Consider the following 21,236-nt stretch of genomic DNA (forward strand, 5'->3'; position numbering starts at 1 on the left):
TTGTGTGTAGACTATGCTGTGTTCAGGTAGTACGGTGTTAGTGTGTAGACTATGCTGTGTTCAGGTAGTACGGTGTTTGTGTGTAGACTATGCTGTGTTCAGGGAGTACGGTGTTTGTGTGTAGACTATGCTGTGTTCAGGGAGTACGGTGTTTGTGTGTAGACTATGCTGTGTTCAGGTAGTACGGTGTTAGTGTGTAGACTATGCTGCGTTCGGGTAGTACGGTGTTAGAGTGTAGACTGACGTGTTCAGGCAGTACGTTGTTTGTGTGTAGACTATGCTGTGTTCAGGTAGTACGGTGTTAGTGTGTAGACTATGCTGTGTTCGGGTAGTATGGTGTTAGTGCGTAGACTATGAAGTGTTCAGGTAGTACGGTGTTAGTGTGTAGACTGACGTGTTCAGGCAGTACGGTGTTAGTGTGTAGACTATGCTGTGTTCAGGTAGTACGGCGTTAGTGTGTAGACTATGCTGTGTTCGGGTAGTACAGTGTTAGTGCGTAGACTATGCTGTGTTCGGGTAGTACAGTGTTAGTGCGTAGACTATGCTATGTTCAAGTAGTACGGTGTTAATGTGTAGACTATGCTGTGTTCAGGTAGTACGGTGTTAGTGTGTGGACTATGCTGTGTTCAGGTAGTACGGTGTTAGTGCGTAGACTATGCTGTGTTCGGGTAGTACGGTGTTAGTGCGTAGACTATGCTATGTTCAAGTAGTACGGTGTTAGTGTGTAGACTATGCTGTGTTCAGGTAGTACGGTGTTAGTGTGTGGACTATGCTGTGTTCAGGTAGTACGGTGTTAGTGTGTAGACTATGTCGTGTTCAGATAGTGTTGAGCTTTAATGTGTAGACACTGGTGTGATCTGGTAGGTTGTTGGGCATTTAGCAGAATCACTTGAACCTGTTTGATGCAGTTGACATGGAGATCTGTTTGGGATGTTGTGGGACCTCTTAGGCTCGTAGACACTTCTCTCCTTAACAACATTGTTCCTGTTCTTCTCAGCCTGATATGATGTCAGAGCCAAACTTCTCATTGCAAGTGTTACTAATGTCTTGACTGCATCCTAATAGATGCTGTTTTACAAGCGGAGGTCCGACCATAACTCTCCGCCGCTGCTCTGGAACCTGGTGACTTAACAGCGTCCCAGCTCTGGGTTCCCCATGGAGAAATCCCTGGTGGCTTTATGAACAATGCTTCCTGCAATCTGCCCTGCTGTTCGCTGTGACCTCCGCTCACCAACACCATGCAGGGACGATAACGGTGAGCGCTGTGATATTTTTGTTGGTTCAGCGTGCCATTCTTCTTCCCACCGAGAACATTTTTTAATGCGGGTCCAGCTACACGCAAACGAGGAGGTGCACGGTCCTCTTCGCATGAAGGACTTCCCATGGAGATCGGTTCTATTATCTATTCATATGGACTCTGAGCACCTAGAAGGGCCCTTAATTAGTCTCTTCAGTAGTGACTGGATATTTGACCTTTAAAAGTAAATTGAGTCTTTTACAGTGTTTTTTCTTGGCTAGGGATTTAACATTAGTAGTGGTGGTGGAGGTGGTGGGGGTGGTGGTGGTCTTTCTTGATTTTTCCTCTCAGCCGTGACGATGGACTTTAGTGACTCGGATCTCACTAGAGAGGTCTCTTATAGTCAGATAGACTCAATCACATTAGATTGCACTGACAACCAAGGCTAAGTGTGTGTGTGAGTGCATGTGTATGTGTTGGTGCGCACACAGACACACACACACACACACACACACACACACACACGCGTGTGCGGGTGCTCGGTGGAGCATGCGAGACATTAGCGAAGCTGTGTCTGAAGATACATCTCAAGATGTCGATGGCACGTTCTCCCCCATACATCCCAAAGTCCGTGCGGATTGCTCTCTAAGTCTTTCTGCATTGACTGGTGTAGATTCTCAGACCACTGCTGGGGCAGCTTGCCAGTCTGACCAATGGCTCACGGTAACCCAGCAGATTTACAGCCCATCGCCAATGCCGCGGGACTGACAGTGCAATTCGCCGCTGGGCCTAAAAACCCTGGATGCACTTAAGAGTTTCCTGTGGACATAATGAATAAATGAGTGGCGCAGAATTGCAGCTTCCAGGAAAGCATATTGCTGTCTGAGCTGGTAAGTGATCACATGTGTGGCGGCTCCAGACACCTCGAGAAACATTTTAACCACTGATCAGATACGGCGCGCCGGCTAATTGCCGTCTTTACTCCGTCTTCCGTTTCAGACGCCCAACTTCAAAGTCCTCTGCTGGGAACGTGTGGATGGTGTAGTTTGAGACGTGGAATGGGATACTACACGAACGTTTGCTGATCTTCCATGGCCGTTGTTGGTTTGTGCTGACTGATTTTTGCTGAAGACGACTAAAAGATAAGGCGCTGCCCCTCAGGCCTGATTCTGGATCAGAACTGTGATGCATTTTGGATACTTTCTTAGTAACAGGAATGATCCAGTGCCATCCTAATTACTTTAAAAGTTTTGCACAAACCATCTCTGTGTGACTGCTTAAGGAACCGGGACTATTAATTGAGAAGAGGGCAAATAAATCTTGAAGGCTTGCAGCTGGTCTGTGACAGTACTCGTTTTTTCCTCACGAAGGCGGCCGTACGTCTGAGTTATGGGTTGGGTGTTCGCCAGGGTCCTCTGCCTTCATACCCATCCTGCCAAGGGCCAGAAGCATCAGCTGGCGGCATCTCCATTCGTTAAAAACAAAAAAAAACAAACCCTGACACAACTCAGACACGGCGAGTGCTGTTTCGACCAGTAAGATGATCGCAGTGCTGAAGACTCGGTTCAGGTCTGAGTTAGTGTTAGTTTTCAAGGCACGCTTATAACGTGGATTCTTCCCATGCAAATGAAAGGCTGTTTTCTGCAGTCGTTAAAAAAATAATAAAATACTGTACCAGTATGAATTTTCCATCAGGGGCACGTTATGTATTATTGCATGATGTGAGCACGAAAACAGACAAGGTGATTTATCGTGGACCATTTGTAACTGAGACCTTTCCAACAGACTCCTCTGTGTTGATATCATTTGTCTGGCTCTGCATAAATGATTTAGCATTGTAATTAGCACCTGTAGTGATCAGTGCAGAAATGCTTTTGCAAGGACAAAATCTTCAGCAGCAACAATCTGCTCGAATATATTTTATTTTCTCCTGCCTTTTATCGTTCCATATTAGTAAAGTTAAAGCTCTTTTAAAGGCAGTGAATCAGACTGAGACAGCTGTCCATACAGTCTTGAAATGATGGCACAGAGACATAATTGAATTTGAAATGCAATGGTGACATGAATTGTCAGATTAATTTGAGATTTTATTATGCGAACCATATAGAAATAGCACCTGTTTGTTACTTCATAGTCATACCATGTTGGTCATCCCTCTTACATAATGCTGATACATTATTTTTGTGGCTAGTAATTTTGACATACATTGGGTGTGTCACCATCAATTTTGAAAAATGATCTATGTACCAAACGATTGATTTTGACACACCCAGTGTTTGGCTACGACTGATCGATTTGAGGTGATTTTTACACCCGCACGGCAGCCTGCTTTGCCGACACTGACAAATGAAGCGAAGGCAGCAGACAGATGGAACGTTAGACCTTCTCTGCATGTGATACAGCAATACGCACCTGGCCAAGAACCTCCAGAGCAGGACACTCTTCATTCGCTCCTGTTGAGATCTCCTGGAGTGGAGTCCCACGATCCGCACGGAGGCGGTTCCTATGTACGTGCCTTCGATTTAAGGGTGACTCCTGGAATTCTTTCTCAAGTTCTCTCGTTCTTTTAGCTCGACTCCTATGTGCTAGTGTTGCTTTGATTCTTCACTCAAGGCACGGAATCAAAACAACAGAAATTGTGTCCTAGTGCAATCACAGAGCACGCGGTAGGTTGTGCTCACCTCTCTCAAAATAGCGTTTTCTCACTGCCGCTTTCCTGACCTGCCATAAATATCATTCAGTTCAGCGTATTTGCATTTAGAATTGTGATTCACATCCCACAGTCTGTCTCTCCAGTAGATGAGATTGGTAGCTCTTTAGAATAATTGAGAAGCATGAGACAGGGGGATGAAAAATATTTTTGCCATAGCCTATAAAACACCGGGCCCGTGCACGCTGGCCACGAGGATGTATCGACTGGCTCCCCAGCTCATCAGAAGATTGTTCAGATGGAATACTTGCATTAATCGTGAAATAAATTGAAAAATGCAATCAATGATTGCGGGGAATGTTCAGCGGTAATTATATCACATCAAGATAATCCAATAATTGAGAACCTGATGGATTCTGTATTGGTATTTCGCTGCTCGGTCTGTTGCGATAAAGCATTCCAGGCAGGCCAGAGAGCTTCGGTGGGCTAGGCCGAGCTGTCCCGTCCCCCCCCCGCCCCCCCCCCCCCCCCCCCCACCACCACCACCACCACCACCCTATGAGAATTCAGGTTCAGAGCCTCAATTAAGCGACACAGCCAGACTCATTCGGCCCGCGCAGAGACAGTTGTCCAAAACTGGAGGACGGGGCTTGACCCGCATGTTTGAACCTCAATGAACAAATCAAGAACCAGAGAGGACAAAGATGACAGCTGTTCTTTCTCTCTGTTCTGTGGTGCGTTGTTTTTTAAGTGGTCGAGCAAAACCAAAAATTCCATATAATGTATATTTCTGAATTTTAGAATATATATACCCTGTGATTTAAAATTCTGAGCGAGGGTTGGACTCAAAAAAAGTATGATTGCAATCGCAGAGATAATGGAGGTTAAGCTTCCTACATACGAAGCAGCCGTCAAAGAACAGAAGGAGATTGGGAACCATGACATTGTATGTAGTGTAGTGTGTGTCCTTGAGCTGGTGTGAGTGGGTCGGGCTGGTGCGGGTGGTCCGGGGGGTTTGAGTCACAGAGAGAGGACTTGGGCTGAACCTGGTGGATCATGGAGCACAAAGCCAGTCTCATCGGCGAGACTGAGATCTCCGTCTGGAAACAGGTGAAGAAGCAGGCGGAGCTGATGAAGGCCTCCAGATTAATGAGCGTTGAGCAGCACCCACCCTCCACCTCCACCCCCACCCCCACCTCCACCCTCCACCTCCACCCTCCACCTCCACCTCCACCCCCACCGTATTGACACCTTCCTTCTGCTTTTAAACCACAAACTCAACAGCGCGAGCCAATTCCTACAAGGACGGCCAGAAAGTCAAAGCTCGCATCCACAAGTCGGTGGAAAGCGCGACTCTTTGCGTGTGCTCGGATCACGTGCATAAATCATCGCATTATCATTTATGACAGAGAATGTGATGGTTTTGATGTGGGGGGAGGTGTTTGACGTCGTGCGTCGTTCTTCAGCCTAAGAGGAACCTGTGTGGAGGTGTGTGTGTGTCTTGTTTGCCCTGAGGAACAACGGGCTTCACCTATCCAGGGCTGCTCTTACTGCATCAGTTACCTGTGTTCTTACTCCCCGTAATGCAGGCGTGTGTCCGCGGGGCTGTGCGGGCATCTGTCCCGGCTGGTTCTGTGGCGGTGAGGTGCTGAGGGGGGCGGAAGCCGCTCGGCTCCAGATGTTGCGATATTGATGAGGAGCTTGAAAGGAGCTTCAGTCTGCCAGGCTCCGCCCCCTGCATGCGCTCATAGGTAGAGAGTGCTGTAAAAGTCCCGGTCCCGGCATACTGCGGCAGTCACGCGGAGAATTGTGCTTGGTCAGCGCTCTCTCTCTTCTCTCTCTCTCTCTCTCTCTCTCTCTCTCTCTTTCTCTCTCTCTCTCTCTCACACACACACACACACACACACACACACACACACACACACACACACACACACACACGATCACCCCCACAACTCCTCCTTTTCTCATTACGCCTCAAAGGCACGCATAAATTACCAGTATCTGTAGCTCTCCCCACCATACTCTGCCTTACTCCACCATACTCTCCTGACGTGCTTTAAAAATGTATTTATCGACGCTGCGAGAGACCGGAGTGGCTTTGCGCTCGCAGATGCCGGCAGCATTTTATAAGCGCCACCTTTGATCTCACATCAATAGCACTAATTGAGATAAAGCGCAGGGACGTACGTTGGTTAAGAGGGATGCCGTCGGCATATTTAGGCCCTTGGGCTGCCTTCAGACGTCACCGTGCCCCTTCCCGCGCTGGCGTGAGCCGGCCCCCCGTGGGTGGGTGGGGCTCCATGCCTGTAGCAGCAGTAGGTTCCGCTAGCCACCCATGATTTCGCGCGCCTCGCTGTCTTCTTCTGCGGCTTCCCCAGCAGTGACCGCTTTCTTTAGCCGATCGATTTTGTGCTGCCGTTTTGCGTTCCCTGCTCTCTTTTCCTTTGTTTTGTTTTGATGGGTTTTTTTGGGGGTGTTTTTTTGGTGCTCTGCTGTGTTTTGCCAGTGCGCTGGTCCCACGGTCCCCTCTGTGCCGCACCGCCTCCCCGGACCCTGCAGATTTATCACACCGCACCCACAGAAGGACGCAGGAAACACGGACCCGCCCGCCTGCTGCCCCCCCCCCCCCCCCCCCCCCGTCTACACCCGGCACTCCGGAAAGAGACGGAGGATGAGAAGAACCATACCCCTGGATGGGCCCCTTGGTGGACCCTTGCATAGGCCCCTAGATGGGCCCCTAGATGGGCCCCTAGATGGGCGTTCATATGAATTCCTTCGGACTTCATCGGGGAAGCATCATTACCAAGCAAGAGCCTCTTCGGTGCTGTTTGTAGTCATGCCAGTCCTGCCGCAACCTTCGAGCAATCACCGTGTCTGAGAGGGGTGTTAAATTGGTATAGGGCTCCAACAATTTACACCAGGCACCCTTGACATCAGCACAACAAATCACGTTGAGTTTATGTAGCAGCGCCGTATTACAAGCACTTCATAACTAAAAAGGACCAGAAGAAAGAAGCAGTCTTCACTGCGGGAGCAGAGAACAGGGAAAGAGCGCAGAACACGGTATGAAGCACCCTGGCAGGACACCGTGCCACAAGGTCCACGCTTCCTCCTACCTGTAGAAGCCCTTCTGCTCAGCGGCAGACACCACCTGACTCCACCCAACCAGACTGAGCCTGACACCACCCAAACAAAGCGAACTCGACACCATCCAAACGGTTGAAGCGACAGTGAGCAGTAAGGCACGTTCTCCTAGCGCCCCCCAAGCACCACCCGTCATCGTCTCCGTGTGTTTGTTTATTTATTTACTACCAAATAAAGGCACTCTTCCGTATTTAGATAAGTCATGATATATCGTGGCTTCTTCATAGAGTTCAGAGGGAGAGTGCTGCTAGGTTTTTTTTTTTTCATATCCTGTGATTAATCTAAGCAGCTGAGGTTCACATGAGTTCAACTTTTCCATTAGAGGAGGGGGCTCACCTCTTGAGCGGCTGAGCCCCTGCCTCTAATGGAAAAGTTATAACTGTTTAATAATAACAAAACATAATAACTGTTTTGTGGGTTACCTCTTAGAGGAAAGCTTGCAGCTAATTTGATGTGCAGATATTTTCTGGTGAAAAGGTTAATGCATCCATTTGTGCTTGTGTGTGTGTGTGTGCGTGCGTGCGTGTGTGTGTGTGTGTGTGTGTGTGTGTGTGTGTGTGAATGCGTTTTTGAGCACACCAAGTAGATTTCCACCGCCTTTCGTTCCGTTTTATCGGTCTGTTCTAATCCTCTTCTCGGCTGTTTCCAGCAGCCATGTCCAATTAGGGCATGTTCGTCTGAAAATCGTATTCCGCGGCAGTCGGAAGGCCCACCCTGGACATCAGGCTCGGCGTTACCGTGTGGAAAGTGTAACGGTTAATGGCATTTAACTTTGGGCCATGGACTAGGTTGCGATTAACAGCGCCACTGACGCGCTGGCCACAGACGGCACGCTCCACACGTGACCCTCTCCGCCTAACCGGATCTTCACGTCTTAATTCCATAAGTGTGTTTCGCGGCTGGTGTTAACGGCGTTACGAAGGTTTAAAGGCCGAGGCATGTGGAATGCACCCCGATGTATTTTTCACCATTGTCATCATTTCCGGCCTCTCCCACTGGCATGGAAACAAACGCCTTGCCTATTTTATTCTTTTTTTCTTCTTTACTCCCTCTTGCATGGCTGTACAGACCGAACCTCAAATGTGACAGATCTCATTTTGCTGCTCCACAGCCTGCTCTGTTTGATTGACTTGTAATTACTTGGGGAAAGGAGGGGGCAGCACTACTCGGTGTGTAATGTGTTACTATAATTTGTGTGTCTCCTTTGACAGATTCCAGGGCAACAAATGAGTTGCGACGCAGACCAACTCAGGGTAAGAGACGCTGGAATGTTGGGTTTGTGTGTGTGTGTGTGTGTGTGTGTGTGTGTGTGTGTGTGTGTGTGTGTGTGTGTGTGTGTGTGTGTGTGTTTGTGTGTGTGTGTGTACATGTGCATGTATGTGTGTGTGTCTGTGTGTGTCTGTGCTTGTGTGTGTGTACATGTGTGTGTGTGTGTGTGTGTGTGTGTACATGTGCATGTATGTGTGTGTGTCTGTGTGTGTCTGTGCTTGTGTGTGTGTACATGTGTGTGTGTGTGTGTGTGTGTGTGTGTGTGTGTGTGTGTGTACATGTGCATGTATGTGTGTGTGTCTGTGCTTGTGTGTGTGTACATGTGTGTGTGTGTGTGTGTTTGTGTGTGTGTGTGTGTGTGTGTGTGTGTGTCTGTGCTTGTGTGTGTGTACATGTGTGTGTGTGTGTACATGTGTGTGTGTGTGTGTGTGTTTGTGTGTGTGTGTGTGTGTGTGTGTGTGTGTGTGTGTGTGTGTGTGTGTGTGGTAGTACTTTTAGTGTGCGTTTGTTTGTTTCTTTTTCATGCTAGGGTTGTTACTGAGTGAAATATTCTGTCTGCCCCGGTTATAGATTTTCAAATCAGCTGGTGGTATCATACATTCAGTTCATTTGTTTGCAAAAAAAATGAATCCAGGATGGATCTCCCCTTGACATTTTGCTTGAAGGTCAGATATTGTCAGTGGAGTGTCAATTCATGGAATTCCTATTTTTTAAAAGAAGAAGAGAAGGAGAAAGTGTCATGTGGAATTCTAATGATCTGTTCCCAGTGTCTATAGGGCAGGTTTTCCTAAGGCCTTAAAGGTTGAGAAAGCCTGCCAGGGTCAACCTTCTTAGACCTGACACACACCTCAAAAACATGGACTACAAACTCCCTGTTTTCCCTCTGCATGAACATTACTATCTACTAACCACTACTTACTGTGCATGGATGAAAATATACAATCCCTCCTTTACTGATTGTTCAACTTTAATATCAGCATCCATTTGCATGCACACACACACACACACACACACACACACACACACACACACACACACACACACACACACACACACACACACACACACAAATGTCAAGTTGCAAAGGCATCAGCTCTGTCCCCGATCTTCATCCTCAAACCTATGCAACGTCATGTGGGGGGGGTGTCGGCTTGGGATGTCTGCGTATATGTTGGGGGCGTGGCATGTGCGGTTGTCGCGGTGCAGTGGGCGGGGCTGGCTGAGCACACGAGTGCCGGGGGACAGATTTGTATAACGTGCAGTCAGTAAGGCACACTGCACTCTGGGTCCTCCGCCCCTTGCTGCAATTTATCATGGTTTGTTGAGGGATTTTAAGGCAGAGAGGGGCGGAATGATTAATGCCTCTGACGGCCCATCTGCTCATGCGCCATCATCATTCGAATTCTTAGAGGCTCCGCTCGCCGCTTTATTTGTTTTTAATGATCTGAACTTTCTAGAAATTAGAGCAGCGAGTGGACGTGAACTGAGGAGATTTGGATCACAAATGGGCTTTTAATTTTCTCCTCAGCAGATGTAAACCAAGAAAAAAAGGCCCTTTCTTCTGATGCTCATCCCCTTTACCTGGGGTAGCAGAATTCTGCTGTATAATGGCTGCTTTTGGAGAGCCCTGAACTCTATCTCTCTCTCTCTCTCTCTCACTCTCTCTCTCTCTATATATATGGGGGGTGAATACTTTCACAAGGCACTGGATATATATATATATATATATGTATATATATATATATATATATATATATATATATATATATATATATATATATATATATATATATACATCCAGTGCCTTGTGAAAGTATTCACCCCCCTTGGCAATTTTCGTGTCTTGCTACCTCACAGCCTGGAATTAAAATGGATTATTTGAGGGTTTGCATCATTTAATTTACAGAATACGCCTACAACTTTGAACATTTGATTTTCTTTTTATTGTGAAGCAATATTAAAAAAATAACAGCAAACATAAGTGTGCATAACTATTCACCCCCCTGAACTCAGTACTTTGTAGAACCACTTCTTGTGCCAATTACAGCTGCAAGTCGCCTTGGTTACGTCCCAGTGGGCTTGCCACGTTTTACCACTGTGATTTTTGACCGTTCCTCAAGGCAAAACTGCTCTAGCTACTTCACGTTAGATGGTTTCCGCTGGTGAATAGCAATCTTTAAGTCTGATTCTCAGTTGGATTAAGGTCTAGGCTTTGACTAAGCCATTCCAATACATTTACACATTTGCCCTTAAACCACTCAAGTGTTACTTTAGCCGTATGCTTTGGGCCGTTGTCCTGTTGGGAAGATGAACCTCCATCCCAGTCTCAAATCACTGACAGACCCAAACAGGTTGTGCTGAAGAACATCCCTGTATTTAGCACCATCATCTTCTCCTCAACTCGGACCAGTTTCCCAGTTCAGTTGAAAAACATCCCCACAGCAGGATGCAGCCACCATCTTGTTTCTCTGAGGGGATGGTGTTCTTGGGGTGGTGAGACATGTTGGTTTTTTGACATACATGGCGTTTTCCTTCGTGGCCGAAAAGTTATATTTTCCTCCATACATGTGGGGAGTCTCTCACGTGCCCTTTGTCCAACTCAAAATGAGCCTTCCTATTTTTGTGTGTAGGTGAAGGCTGTTCTACTGACCACTCGTTCATTCCAGCTCTGTGGAGCGTACAGCTTATTGTGGTCATATGGCCAGATACTTCAGTCTCTGCTTGGGCACTCTGCAGCACCTTCTGGGATACGTTGGTCTCTGTGCTGCCTCTCTGATTAATGCCCTCCTAGCCCGGTCTGAGAGTTTTGGTGGGCGCCCTCTCCTGGCAGGTTTGTTGTGTTACCGTGTTCTTTCCATTTGTTAATATATTAAATGGATGTATTAAATTAAATGGTGCTCTGCGGGATCATCAGATTTGTATATGTTTTTATAATCGAAACCCTGACTCGTACTTCGCAACAACTTTGTTCCTGACGTGTTTGGAGATCTGCTTGGTCTTCGTGGTGTTGTTTGGTTAGTGCTTCTTGCTTAACGCTGTTGCGGTCTCTGGGGCCTTTCGGAAAAGCTGTATGCATACGGGCCGGTCATGTGACTGCACACAGGTGGGCTTCACTTCACTAGCGTGTGACCTCTGCAGGTGATTGGTTACACCACGTTTCAGGGGCTTCACAGCAAACGGGGTGAATACATATTCAGGTGCTCATTTTGAGCTTTTTAATTTCCAACATTTTTTAAAAATATACATCTTTCTCATTTTACTTCACCAACTGCAAATATTTTGTGCAGATCCATCACATACAACAGATTAAAACACACTTAAATACAGGTTGTAATGTATGTATGGATGTGTGTGCATCATGTATATTTTATACATATATGTGTGTGTGTGTGTATGCATGATGTATATATGTATGCGTGCGTGTACTGTATGTATTCTGGAGGCTTATAGCTGAAGCTTTTCCTATTCTTATTTGTAGGATTAATACCACCTTTGCCTCGCTGAAAAGCAGAGATTACCATAATCAATCGTTCTGATTGGAATATGATCCTCAGAGACGGATCGCTTGCATCCAATTAAACCAGGAGCAGCGCGGTCTCGCTAATGAGCCTCCTCTCCTCCTGCACTTTCATAATTGCCGCTCCATCCCTCAGAGGGCCGCCGGAGAATCGACTGTTGCCGCCTCCATTTTCTCCTCCCAGCTGTGCGGCCGGACCGGACCGGGCCAATTCGGGTTAAGTGTTTTTCTGAAAGGGATACCAGCACCGTCCGTTCTCCCCATTTATCCAGGCTGGCTTTTATGTCCGGCTTTATTTCCCAGACCATTAGACCATGGTCATCCTGGTTTTTTAGAGAAAAGAAAGTCTGTTACATTGTGGCACATAATTAAATCTGTTTTAGAAGTAGCCTCGCCTTTTAAGAATTCATTCCATATCTCATGATTATATTCATCGACGGCAGGCAGAGCGCTCCTGATGGCAGGTGCGGGCCGTGTGTGAGTTTGCACTAGCTGTAGTAATGTGTGTTTTGTGACGTAGACCGAGATATTCCATCGGCGTGGCCCGTGTTTGATGGAGCCGGGTGCAGGGGCCGTCTCTGGTGTTCTTTGCAGAGGTTTAAATGAAGCACTTTCATCCCGCAGGTTAATCTTTTGATAAGTCAATAATTTGAGTTCTCCTTCTCCAGGAGATTCTGCCATTTCCCCTCGCCAGCCTCATTATTTCGTTTGACCTCTAATATAACTCCGTATGCACGGCAATTTTATTGCACCTAAATGTCACACACACGCTCATGCTCGGGCGCGCGCGCACACACACACACCATTGCAAACACTCTGCAATATCCTCTCCTGTCCCCTCCTATTTTCAAGCCTTTGTACAACATGCATTTCTATTACTCGTGAGTTTCTCCCAGATACCTGGGGAATAGTGTCTGAATTAAAGTCGATTCCCACCCTGCCCCCCCCCCCCCACCACCACCCCCCAGCTGAAATGGAGTAATTAGTGTTAGGCTCAGATGTGTTTATTTGGGCGGCGAGCTGGACCGGCAGAGGGGGGTGGGGGGGGGTGGGGGGTGTCGTCGGTGGCAGACGTCACCGGCGGGGGGGCAGCAGTGGCAGAGCGGGGTCGGTAGGTGGCTGTAGGGAGGTGCTGGAAGAAAGCCGAGCAGCAGAGGCAGGAGGCAGAGGCACTGGAGCCGGGAGGCCTTGACCATGGCGCACGCCGCTTTTATCTCCGGCGTGTTCACTCAGGAGGGGGGGCCAATGCTTGGGTGGAGGATTAGAAAAAAAACACATTCCATAAGGTGCGAGATCCACATTCATGCTGCTCCTTCTCTGTATGCCTTCGTTTCATCCCCTTCGTCAGTTTTTGATCTGTTTCTTTTTTTTTCTCCCCTCTCACACGCGTCCTCGTCCTCTCCCGGAGCCGCCCCCCCCCCCCCTTCCTACCTGAATCGTGCAGAGAGAGACGGAAGCTCGTTCGGTCCTGCTCGCGTGGCTCTGACCGTCCCTCTGGACGGAGGAGTGGAACCCGCCGTGGTATAGAAGGATTTGAGGAGGTCGGTGAGCGGTTTGTGGCGAGGTAGAAAAGCCCGTTTGGTTCTCCAGAGCCCCTTCAGAACGTCCGCACATCCCGCCTCATCCCCCCGGTCTGCTCCGTACGCCACTGTGAGCTGCTCCGGGTTTTTTTGTGAGCGGCATGTGGGTCCTCGTGCGTGTGACTGTGTGTGTGTGTCTCGGAAAAGCCTCCCCCATCACCCCACCCCTCACCCTCTGCTGACTCTCTCTCTCCTCCTCTCTTTCTCTCTCCCCTTTTCTCTATCTCCTTTCTCTCTCTACTTCTCTTTCTCTCTCTCTCTCTCTCTCTCTCTCTCTCTCTCTCTCTCTCTCTCTCTCTCTCTCTCTTTGAGAGCGCACTTTTACTGGACTTCCTTGCTGCACAGATCCTCTCATTAAACAGACACGTCAAGAATTGTTGCCTAAGCAAGGATTGCCAGAGCAAGAGTGAGAGAAGAGAGTGAGGGAAACGATAGATAGAGGGAGAGAGAGAGAGAGAGAGAGAGAGAGAGAGGGAGAGCAAAAGAGGACAGGGAAAAAAGAAAGGGAAAGGCTGCTAGAAAACATTTTTCCTCCAAAGAGGATTGTGCTTCGTCCTCTGGGTGTCAGCCTAATCAGCATTTTATACTGAAAGATATCAATTCTAGAAAAGAGCTGGTGAGCTGAAGCGGATTCACTCTGGTTTCGTAAGCTCGGTTCTAGAACTCGCCAAACTAAGGAGACTTCGTATTACTGTCGACAAGCTCCTGGGCCCCTCACTCAAGATGATGATGTATTTGTGGGTATGTAACATCTGTCTCCATCATTTGTCAGGATGCTGTGAGCGCGTGGTGGTGCCTGCCTGTGCTGTGTGTGTATGTGTGTGTGTGTGTGTGTGTGTGTGTGTGTGTGTGTGTGTGTGTGTGCAGTTATTAACACGTGTGCGCGATACACATCTGTCCCACGTGTAGGTGGAGTTTTACAGGTGAGAGCCACGTAGACTGCGGGCTTCGTACCGCGTCGTAATCACGAATTTCCCGGCATGTTTGTACAGGGTGTACGTTTGCATGATACTCCCAGGCTTCTCTTTGGCTGTGCCGTGGTTCAGGCCGAGTGGGTATGAATGAAGGCTCTGGCAACCCTGGGTCTGAAGACGTCCTCATTTGCGTACGCAGCCTTCCTCGCTGAAGTGCGTCACAAACACCGCATGGCCTCGCGTCGGCACCGTGGCCCGCCGTCGGGCTCAAGCTCTCGGCCAATAGCGTCGGAGGGCTGACGTACCGATTCATAACCGCGGGGTCGGCACGCAGGAAGCCCCTTTGGAGTGCGGAGGGAGCGTGGCTTGGCCTGCTCGTTATCCGACGCCTCACCTGTCGTTATCGCTCCGGATCGGCCCCGGCTGGGGAAAATTCGCTACGCTTAATTGCCCGCATGGTAAATTTAAAGCACCCGCACGTCTCCTCCACAGTGCTGCTTTATCAGGAAATTAATCTCTTTTTAATCGGCCTTAATCTGATGGCCAGTTTAAATGACACATGCGTGCTCACTAAAAAAAAGAAAAGATTAAAATTGAGAGAAGGCGAATTCTCCTTTTCATAGTACGTCCAGCGTATTCTGGAGTGGTTTTTTTCTAAGAAACCTGGGCAGACATAAATTGAGCTTTTAACTTAACTGAAGTACTTGTATCTATCTGCAGTAGCACTGATGACCTGGGTGTTAAGACCTGTACTTTGGTCTCGGCTCTGTGCCTCAGAACTGCCGCAAGGCCTTATGGGAGTTCGCATGCTGCAGTCTCTCCCACACTGGATCATCTCATCTCTGGATTTAGGAAATAATCAGTTGATCAATCAATGGAAAACACTGGCCATGAAAACTTTAGAAGGACTTGTGTGTAATCGTGTGTGTGTGTGTGTGTGTGTGTGTGTGTGTGTGTGTGTGTGTGTGTGTGTGTGTGTGTGTGTGTGTGTAGGGAGGGGGTCTTTTAATTGTATAAAAGGTTCGTGTAACACCTTGAGTGTTTTGTTGTTGTTAATATTTAATTATTGTCTGAGATTTGATTGTTATTTATGTTTGGGGGGGTGGTGTTTGATTTAAAGGATTATGTCTCCAAGATGAGGCATTTTCACCTGTGGAATTAATTATTTTTATGACCAATGTTGATGAGTTGACCTTACTAAAGGTCTTAAGAGAATTGACAAGTAGCATAAGGTGGATTGAGTGTAGTGTCATTTCTATGTGAATATTAGCACACGGTGCTATGGACTGACTGGTGTCTTAAGCACACTAGAGAATCTCCAATCTGCCTGTTGGTGTAACTACACTGCACAGAATTTCTTAATATTAAGAGAATGAATATTGAATGTTTAATTGGAACATGGATGGCCTTGAAGAATTATAAACTGCAGAAGGAGTCGTGGCAGAAATGTCTCTTGAGGGTACATGAATCACTTTTCAGACGAGACGTCTGTGTTGCTCATCAGCTCTTCTCTTTGTGTTTTGATTTGTTTGAGTGGAATAGGGTCCTGAGACAAAAAAAACCATGGGCTACAAATTGACACTGTCTCATCAAATGATGAATGACACCTGTTCCTTTTTTAATAAAGATGTTTTTTACATGTTGAATTTAATGCACGCCATTCTAGCTGGATGCAATACATTTGCAGAAATACTCAAACCCTTGTTAGGACAACGGCACGCTATGATTAAAATCGGAGCAAATGATATTGTGTGGGCAAGCGAATTTAGATCACTTTCCCCCATTGTGCTGAGGGCATTAGACAACAGGCATTGTGGGTAATGCTCAGGGCTGGCTGCACCAATTAGAGACGGCGTATCTACTACGAGCTCCGTTTGTGCCCCACACACTGGCTAGTTCAGCCTCCAGCGCCTCCAGCACTGCTCCGGTCTCGGGGCGGATGTCGGTAAGTTGAAGCAAATTTTACCCACCGCCCCTCTACGACACAGGGCCTTTGAGAGCTCCAGTACTGCAGGCATTCGAGGTAACGACACATTAAGTCTGGCTGACGTCCACGGACCTGGCAACCCGGGCCGGAACGGCACCGACAACCCCGCCGTTCAGGTTCGAGCGGCCTCCTGTCCGCTCTTAAAAAAGTGCTGCGTGCGTGCTTTTCCCGGCTCCGCTCCGGTGTCTGTTGGACCGGGTCCAGGCAGGATTTGGACGGCGATGGAATCGATGCGACGGAGGATGCGTCCAAGTGACCATGCCAGGGGCCCGGGGAGGGGGCAGACCTGCATCCTCACTCACCCCCCTCTCCCCTCTCAACCCCACCCAGCTCACTCCACCCCCTCCGCTGGCCCCCGTCCGCTTTGAAAAGTGCTGTGGACGCACCTCATGGTGCCGTGTCAGGCTTGGCTCCCGACAGGTGCTACCAAAGCAGTTTACACGACTGATTGATAAAGGTCACCTTCGGTTATGTGCGTGGTTTGCGGGGTAAGGGATGGCGTGGGGGGGTGGGGTGCAGTGGGGGGGTCGTGCACCCCAATGTCGCGGCGCTGCCGTTCTTTCTCGCGTGTGGCAGATCGAAGCTGGCCCAGATCTAGACACCCCAGAATTCAGTGGGGTCTTTTCTGTTGTTTTAGCACATTCACACTGTTGTCATGTTGTCCCATTTGGGCTGGCTCACATTTACAGAGCAAGTCAGAGTGCGAAACTGCTCACACATCGCCCGGATGTGACCGGTAGAACTCATCATTATCGTCGTCTTTGGAGAGTGTTCATCATCATCGCTCTCTCATCTGAAACGGTCCGGTCCAGCTCGGTATACAGGACAGTGGCTGTTGTTTGGACATCTGTCCTCCCGGAGATTTCTTTTGTAGTAGGTCTCAAACTGTGAGACGGTTAAAATACAGCACTGATTTAAAAAAAAAAAACCTTACTGAGAGAAAGAGTCCCAGAGCAGTTAGACTTATGCATTCATTGCTCATCTTATATGTTTTTATATGTAAGTATGATACCTCACCATCTGGTAACTCATACATTAGAGTCGTGAAGTGTTTCTTCATCCGGCCGTGACAGTGATGCTTGAACAAGTGCGTCCTAGTCCAAGGTACCCTCAGGTAAGCCCCTGTGGGGTTAGATGTGTGGGGCGGTGGAGATCCGCTCACGCTGTACATCACAACCCTCTATTTATCACACACACTCGCCAGAGAACTCCAGCTCCTTCCTCTGTGGTCAGTCTTTAAAAGCAGTGGGGCTGAGTAGGCATAAACTCTCTAATCTAAAGCGCGGGCAGCCCATGAAAGGTATTAATGGTAATAGCAGGGCCAGCGAGGCAGCAGAGCTTTCCAGCGTATGTCAAATCAATGCATAGCATTTTCATAACAAATGGGTTTGGCATTTGGAGTGCCAGCCCAGGACTGCCGTGGGTTGCTGACCTGTGGCAAGGGGTTGCTGTTTTTCATTATGTCACGCCGAGCTCAGCCCACTACACTCACGGGTTTCTCAGGGAGAGAGGCGCAGGGTTCCTGCCCCCGCCACCTTGCCCACATGCCCCGAGTACCTGCTTGTACCCTCGCCGCTAGGAGATACCGCTCTGTTCCACCAACGTGTTCCTCCTCTGCCCCCTGGGGACCGATCCTCGTCTGGGGCCACCGCGTCATCCACTGTTGCCACAGAGGCTAGTGCAATCCACCCCCACGCTATCGTTAGCTGTTTGTGTTAAGAGAGCGCGGCCCTGCTGGTTACAGTGTGTTGGTGAAATTTTTTTTTTTTGTACAGGATGAGTGACGGTGAAAGTTTGCTGCATTTTAGGAACAGACAGAGAAGTTTCGGAGTGGCATATGTCGTAATGGCAGGTCAGGTTTTGACAGGTATCAAACTCGTACCAGAACGGCCTCATGTTCGCCTCTTCAGAGAGCAGCAGTTTACTGTTCCCTTTGGGGCACTGAAGCCTCCTCACAGCATTTATATTCCTCACCGGGTTTCATCTTTCCAGATTTATAACAGTTTTTTTGGCATTATGCAGTTCTGTCATGAGCATTGTGCCTATCTGAAGGCACAATATGAATATTAGCATTTTAGCATTTTCAGCCTGTAGTCTGTTTCTTCGCCATCTAAAAACACTAAGCTTATGAATTTAATGCGTATATCATCATGGGCCGCTTTTATTCCTCTACTGTTGTTTATTTGTTTGCATGCAACGAAAAATGGTAAGATGAAAACAATGAAAAAAAAAATAAAAATGAGGTAGGCATTTGGACCGGATCATTTGCGCTCAAAGATCGGTGGTGTTCCGTTCCACTCCGGTACAGAGAAGGCGGACTGAAACGGCCACCGCTGTAATGATATTTGTTGCTGCAGATAAAACCAAGCAAAGGCACTGGGAGACCCTCCATAAACAGGCTTTATTATATCAGTGTATTCATCACCATAAAAGAATTGAGTCCATCCACGTACTCTGCAGAGCTATGCAGTTGGTGAGCCTCCCCCCCCCCCCCCCCCTCCACACACACACCCTTCCACACACACACACACCCTTTTTTATTGCGCCTATAAAAGGCAATACACCAGCAGCGGCATACACCACCAGAGAAATAGGAAATCACTTTGGCGGCCGTTCGGATCGGCGCTCTGCGTTAGAACGGCCAGGGCGGGAAAACACCTTTGTGATAACAGTTGCAAGCTGGCAGCCTAACGCTCTTGGAAGCCCCGGTAAAGGCCTGGATGAAACTGGAGATTATTGTCATTTTGAGACAGATCAATGAAGCTCTGCTAATAATTCACTGCAGGGGATCCTCCGGGGACGTGGCATTTATCTACAAATATCAACGACGGGCAGTCCAATTGCAGGGCTCTCGCCTTTGGTGCCGGTGCCGGTTTGGCGGGTCTGCTTAATATTGATGCTTCATCCTGACCAGAAAGAAAAGAGGGCGGGGTCATGTAGATCATTTGTTGCCCCGGTAATGGGCACGTTTGAGCAGACGCGGGGACACGCGTTTAGGCGGGGGTGTCTAACGCAGAGATCACCAGGGCAACCGATCGAACAACAAAGGCCTGGTACACATAAAAATATTCCATTGAGAAACACACGTTGCTTTGGTCTGGGTTTTGTTTGTTTGTGTGAAAAAGGGTCATTTCGGGGCTTTCCGGTGAGATTTGGAGTTGTTGTTGAATCTCTTTATGATGGATAGAAACAGGAGTGATAAAAACATAAGTAAGGTAACATTAAAAAAAAAAAACGAGTGTCTGTCTTTCATGGTTGCGTTCGCCTCTGCACATCTCGGAGCATACATTTTGTAGTTTTTAATTTAATTGCTGATATTCCCTGAATCCCCAAAGAATATAAAGGATTAATCATCTAGTTCATTTCAACCGGCGATATGGCCCTGAAGTGAATTGCAGTTTTGCCGGTTTAACCCTGTCTGCCCCTGAATGTGACAAGATTAACATTTTCAATTAGCAGTGCGTAATTGGGCCGTGCACTCAGCAACCTGCCTGTGCCCTCCAAGGAGGCAGGGGGCATCGCACCGGGGCGCTGTCCATGGAGCTCCGCCTCCTCCGTGGCTGCTCTGAACACGCCCCCTCCAAGCTCCACCCCCAAGCCACTCCATCAGAGCAGACGGACGCGCGCCATTCGGTAAATCCATTAGAAGTTTTCCACGTTGTCTCCCGTCCTGCGCGTCGACCGTGGCATGAATCCCCCTCACAGCTGGCAGCGTGAGTGAAAGCACGCACAAGCAGGTCGGGGGATGGGGTGGTTTGAGGGGCGCGTGTAAACGTCAGCAGGAAGGCAACGGCTACGGCGCTTTCGCGTTGATAAGGCGGAGTGGTATCTGCGTGCGCTGCCTTCTTGACGTTTATTTTTTTTCCGCGTTGGTAAACGGACAGATATTGATTTCATCAGATCAGACTGTTGCTGTGGAGACATCTACGCTATGTGGCGAGAGGGAAGGAGGAGCAGCGGGCAGGTGCAGATACACCGCGGGGGCCCCTGGTGCTTTATGGGCGATTCCGACAGAAGGCTCCGCCAATACGGATCCCCGCAAATACGGAAGGCCTCGCGAATACGGAACCCCGCGAATACAGAACCTCGCCAATACACAACCCCACCAAGATGGAACCCCGCCAATACAGAAGTCCCCGCGAATACGGAACCCCGCGAATACAGAACCTCGCCAATACAGAACCCCGCCAAGATGGATCCCCGCCAATACAGAAGTCCCCGCGAATACGGAACCCCGCGAATGTAGAATGGCTTGAACTTTTGGAGATGCAGTGCTGATCTTCCTGCCGTGTCCTGCGCTGGGTGTGATCAGATAGTGGAGTGTGTGATCAGATAGTGGAGTGTGTGACCAGATGGTGGAGTGTGTGACCAGATAGTGGAGTGTGTGACCAGATAGTGGAGTGTGTGTATAAGTCTCGCGGTCGTCAGACTTGCGCCCGGCCTCGGGGTCTGCGCCCTGCTTCCAGCCTGGTTCTCTGAGCAGCTATGGCACGAGAGAACACCGCTACAGCGTGAGAGAACACCGCTACAGCGTGAGAAAACAACATTACAGCGTGAGAGAACACAGCTACAGCACGAGAAAACAACACTAGTGTGAGAGAACACCACAACAGTGTGAGAGAACACCGCTACAGTGTGAGTGAACACCGCTACAGCATGAGAGAACACCGCTACAGCACGAGAAAACAACACTAGTGTGAGAGAACACCACAACAGTGTGAGAGAACACCGCTACAGCATGAGAAAACAACACTAGTGTGAGAGAACACCACAAGTGTGAGAGAACACCGCTACAGCATGAGAGAACACCGCTACAGCACGAGAAAACAACACTAGTGTGAGTGAACACCGATACAGCGTGAGAGAACACCGCTACAGCGTGAGAGAACACCACAAGTGTGAGAGAACACCGCTACAGCATGAGAGAACACCGCT

General features: G+C 48.6%; 1 protein-coding gene across 2 annotated transcripts in view; it reads left to right on the top strand.

The window, feature by feature from the left end:
• The window catches only part of rbfox1 (RNA binding fox-1 homolog 1), a 201,268-nt gene that overhangs the window by 69,259 nt on the left and 110,773 nt on the right, over positions 1-21,236 (top strand). The window contains exon 2 of one of the 2 annotated variants that reach the window (XM_076983420.1): positions 8,246-8,287. In XM_076983420.1, the coding sequence (XP_076839535.1) occupies positions 8,246-8,287 (42 nt within the window). Of the gene's footprint in view, positions 1-8,245; positions 8,288-13,733; positions 14,142-21,236 lie in introns of those variants that run through there. The other variant, XM_076983398.1, reaches the window with a different exon arrangement.

This window comes from Brachyhypopomus gauderio, chromosome 2 (assembly GCF_052324685.1).
Source record: "Brachyhypopomus gauderio isolate BG-103 chromosome 2, BGAUD_0.2, whole genome shotgun sequence".
In the NCBI taxonomy this organism is placed as follows: Eukaryota; Metazoa; Chordata; class Actinopteri; order Gymnotiformes; family Hypopomidae; genus Brachyhypopomus; species Brachyhypopomus gauderio.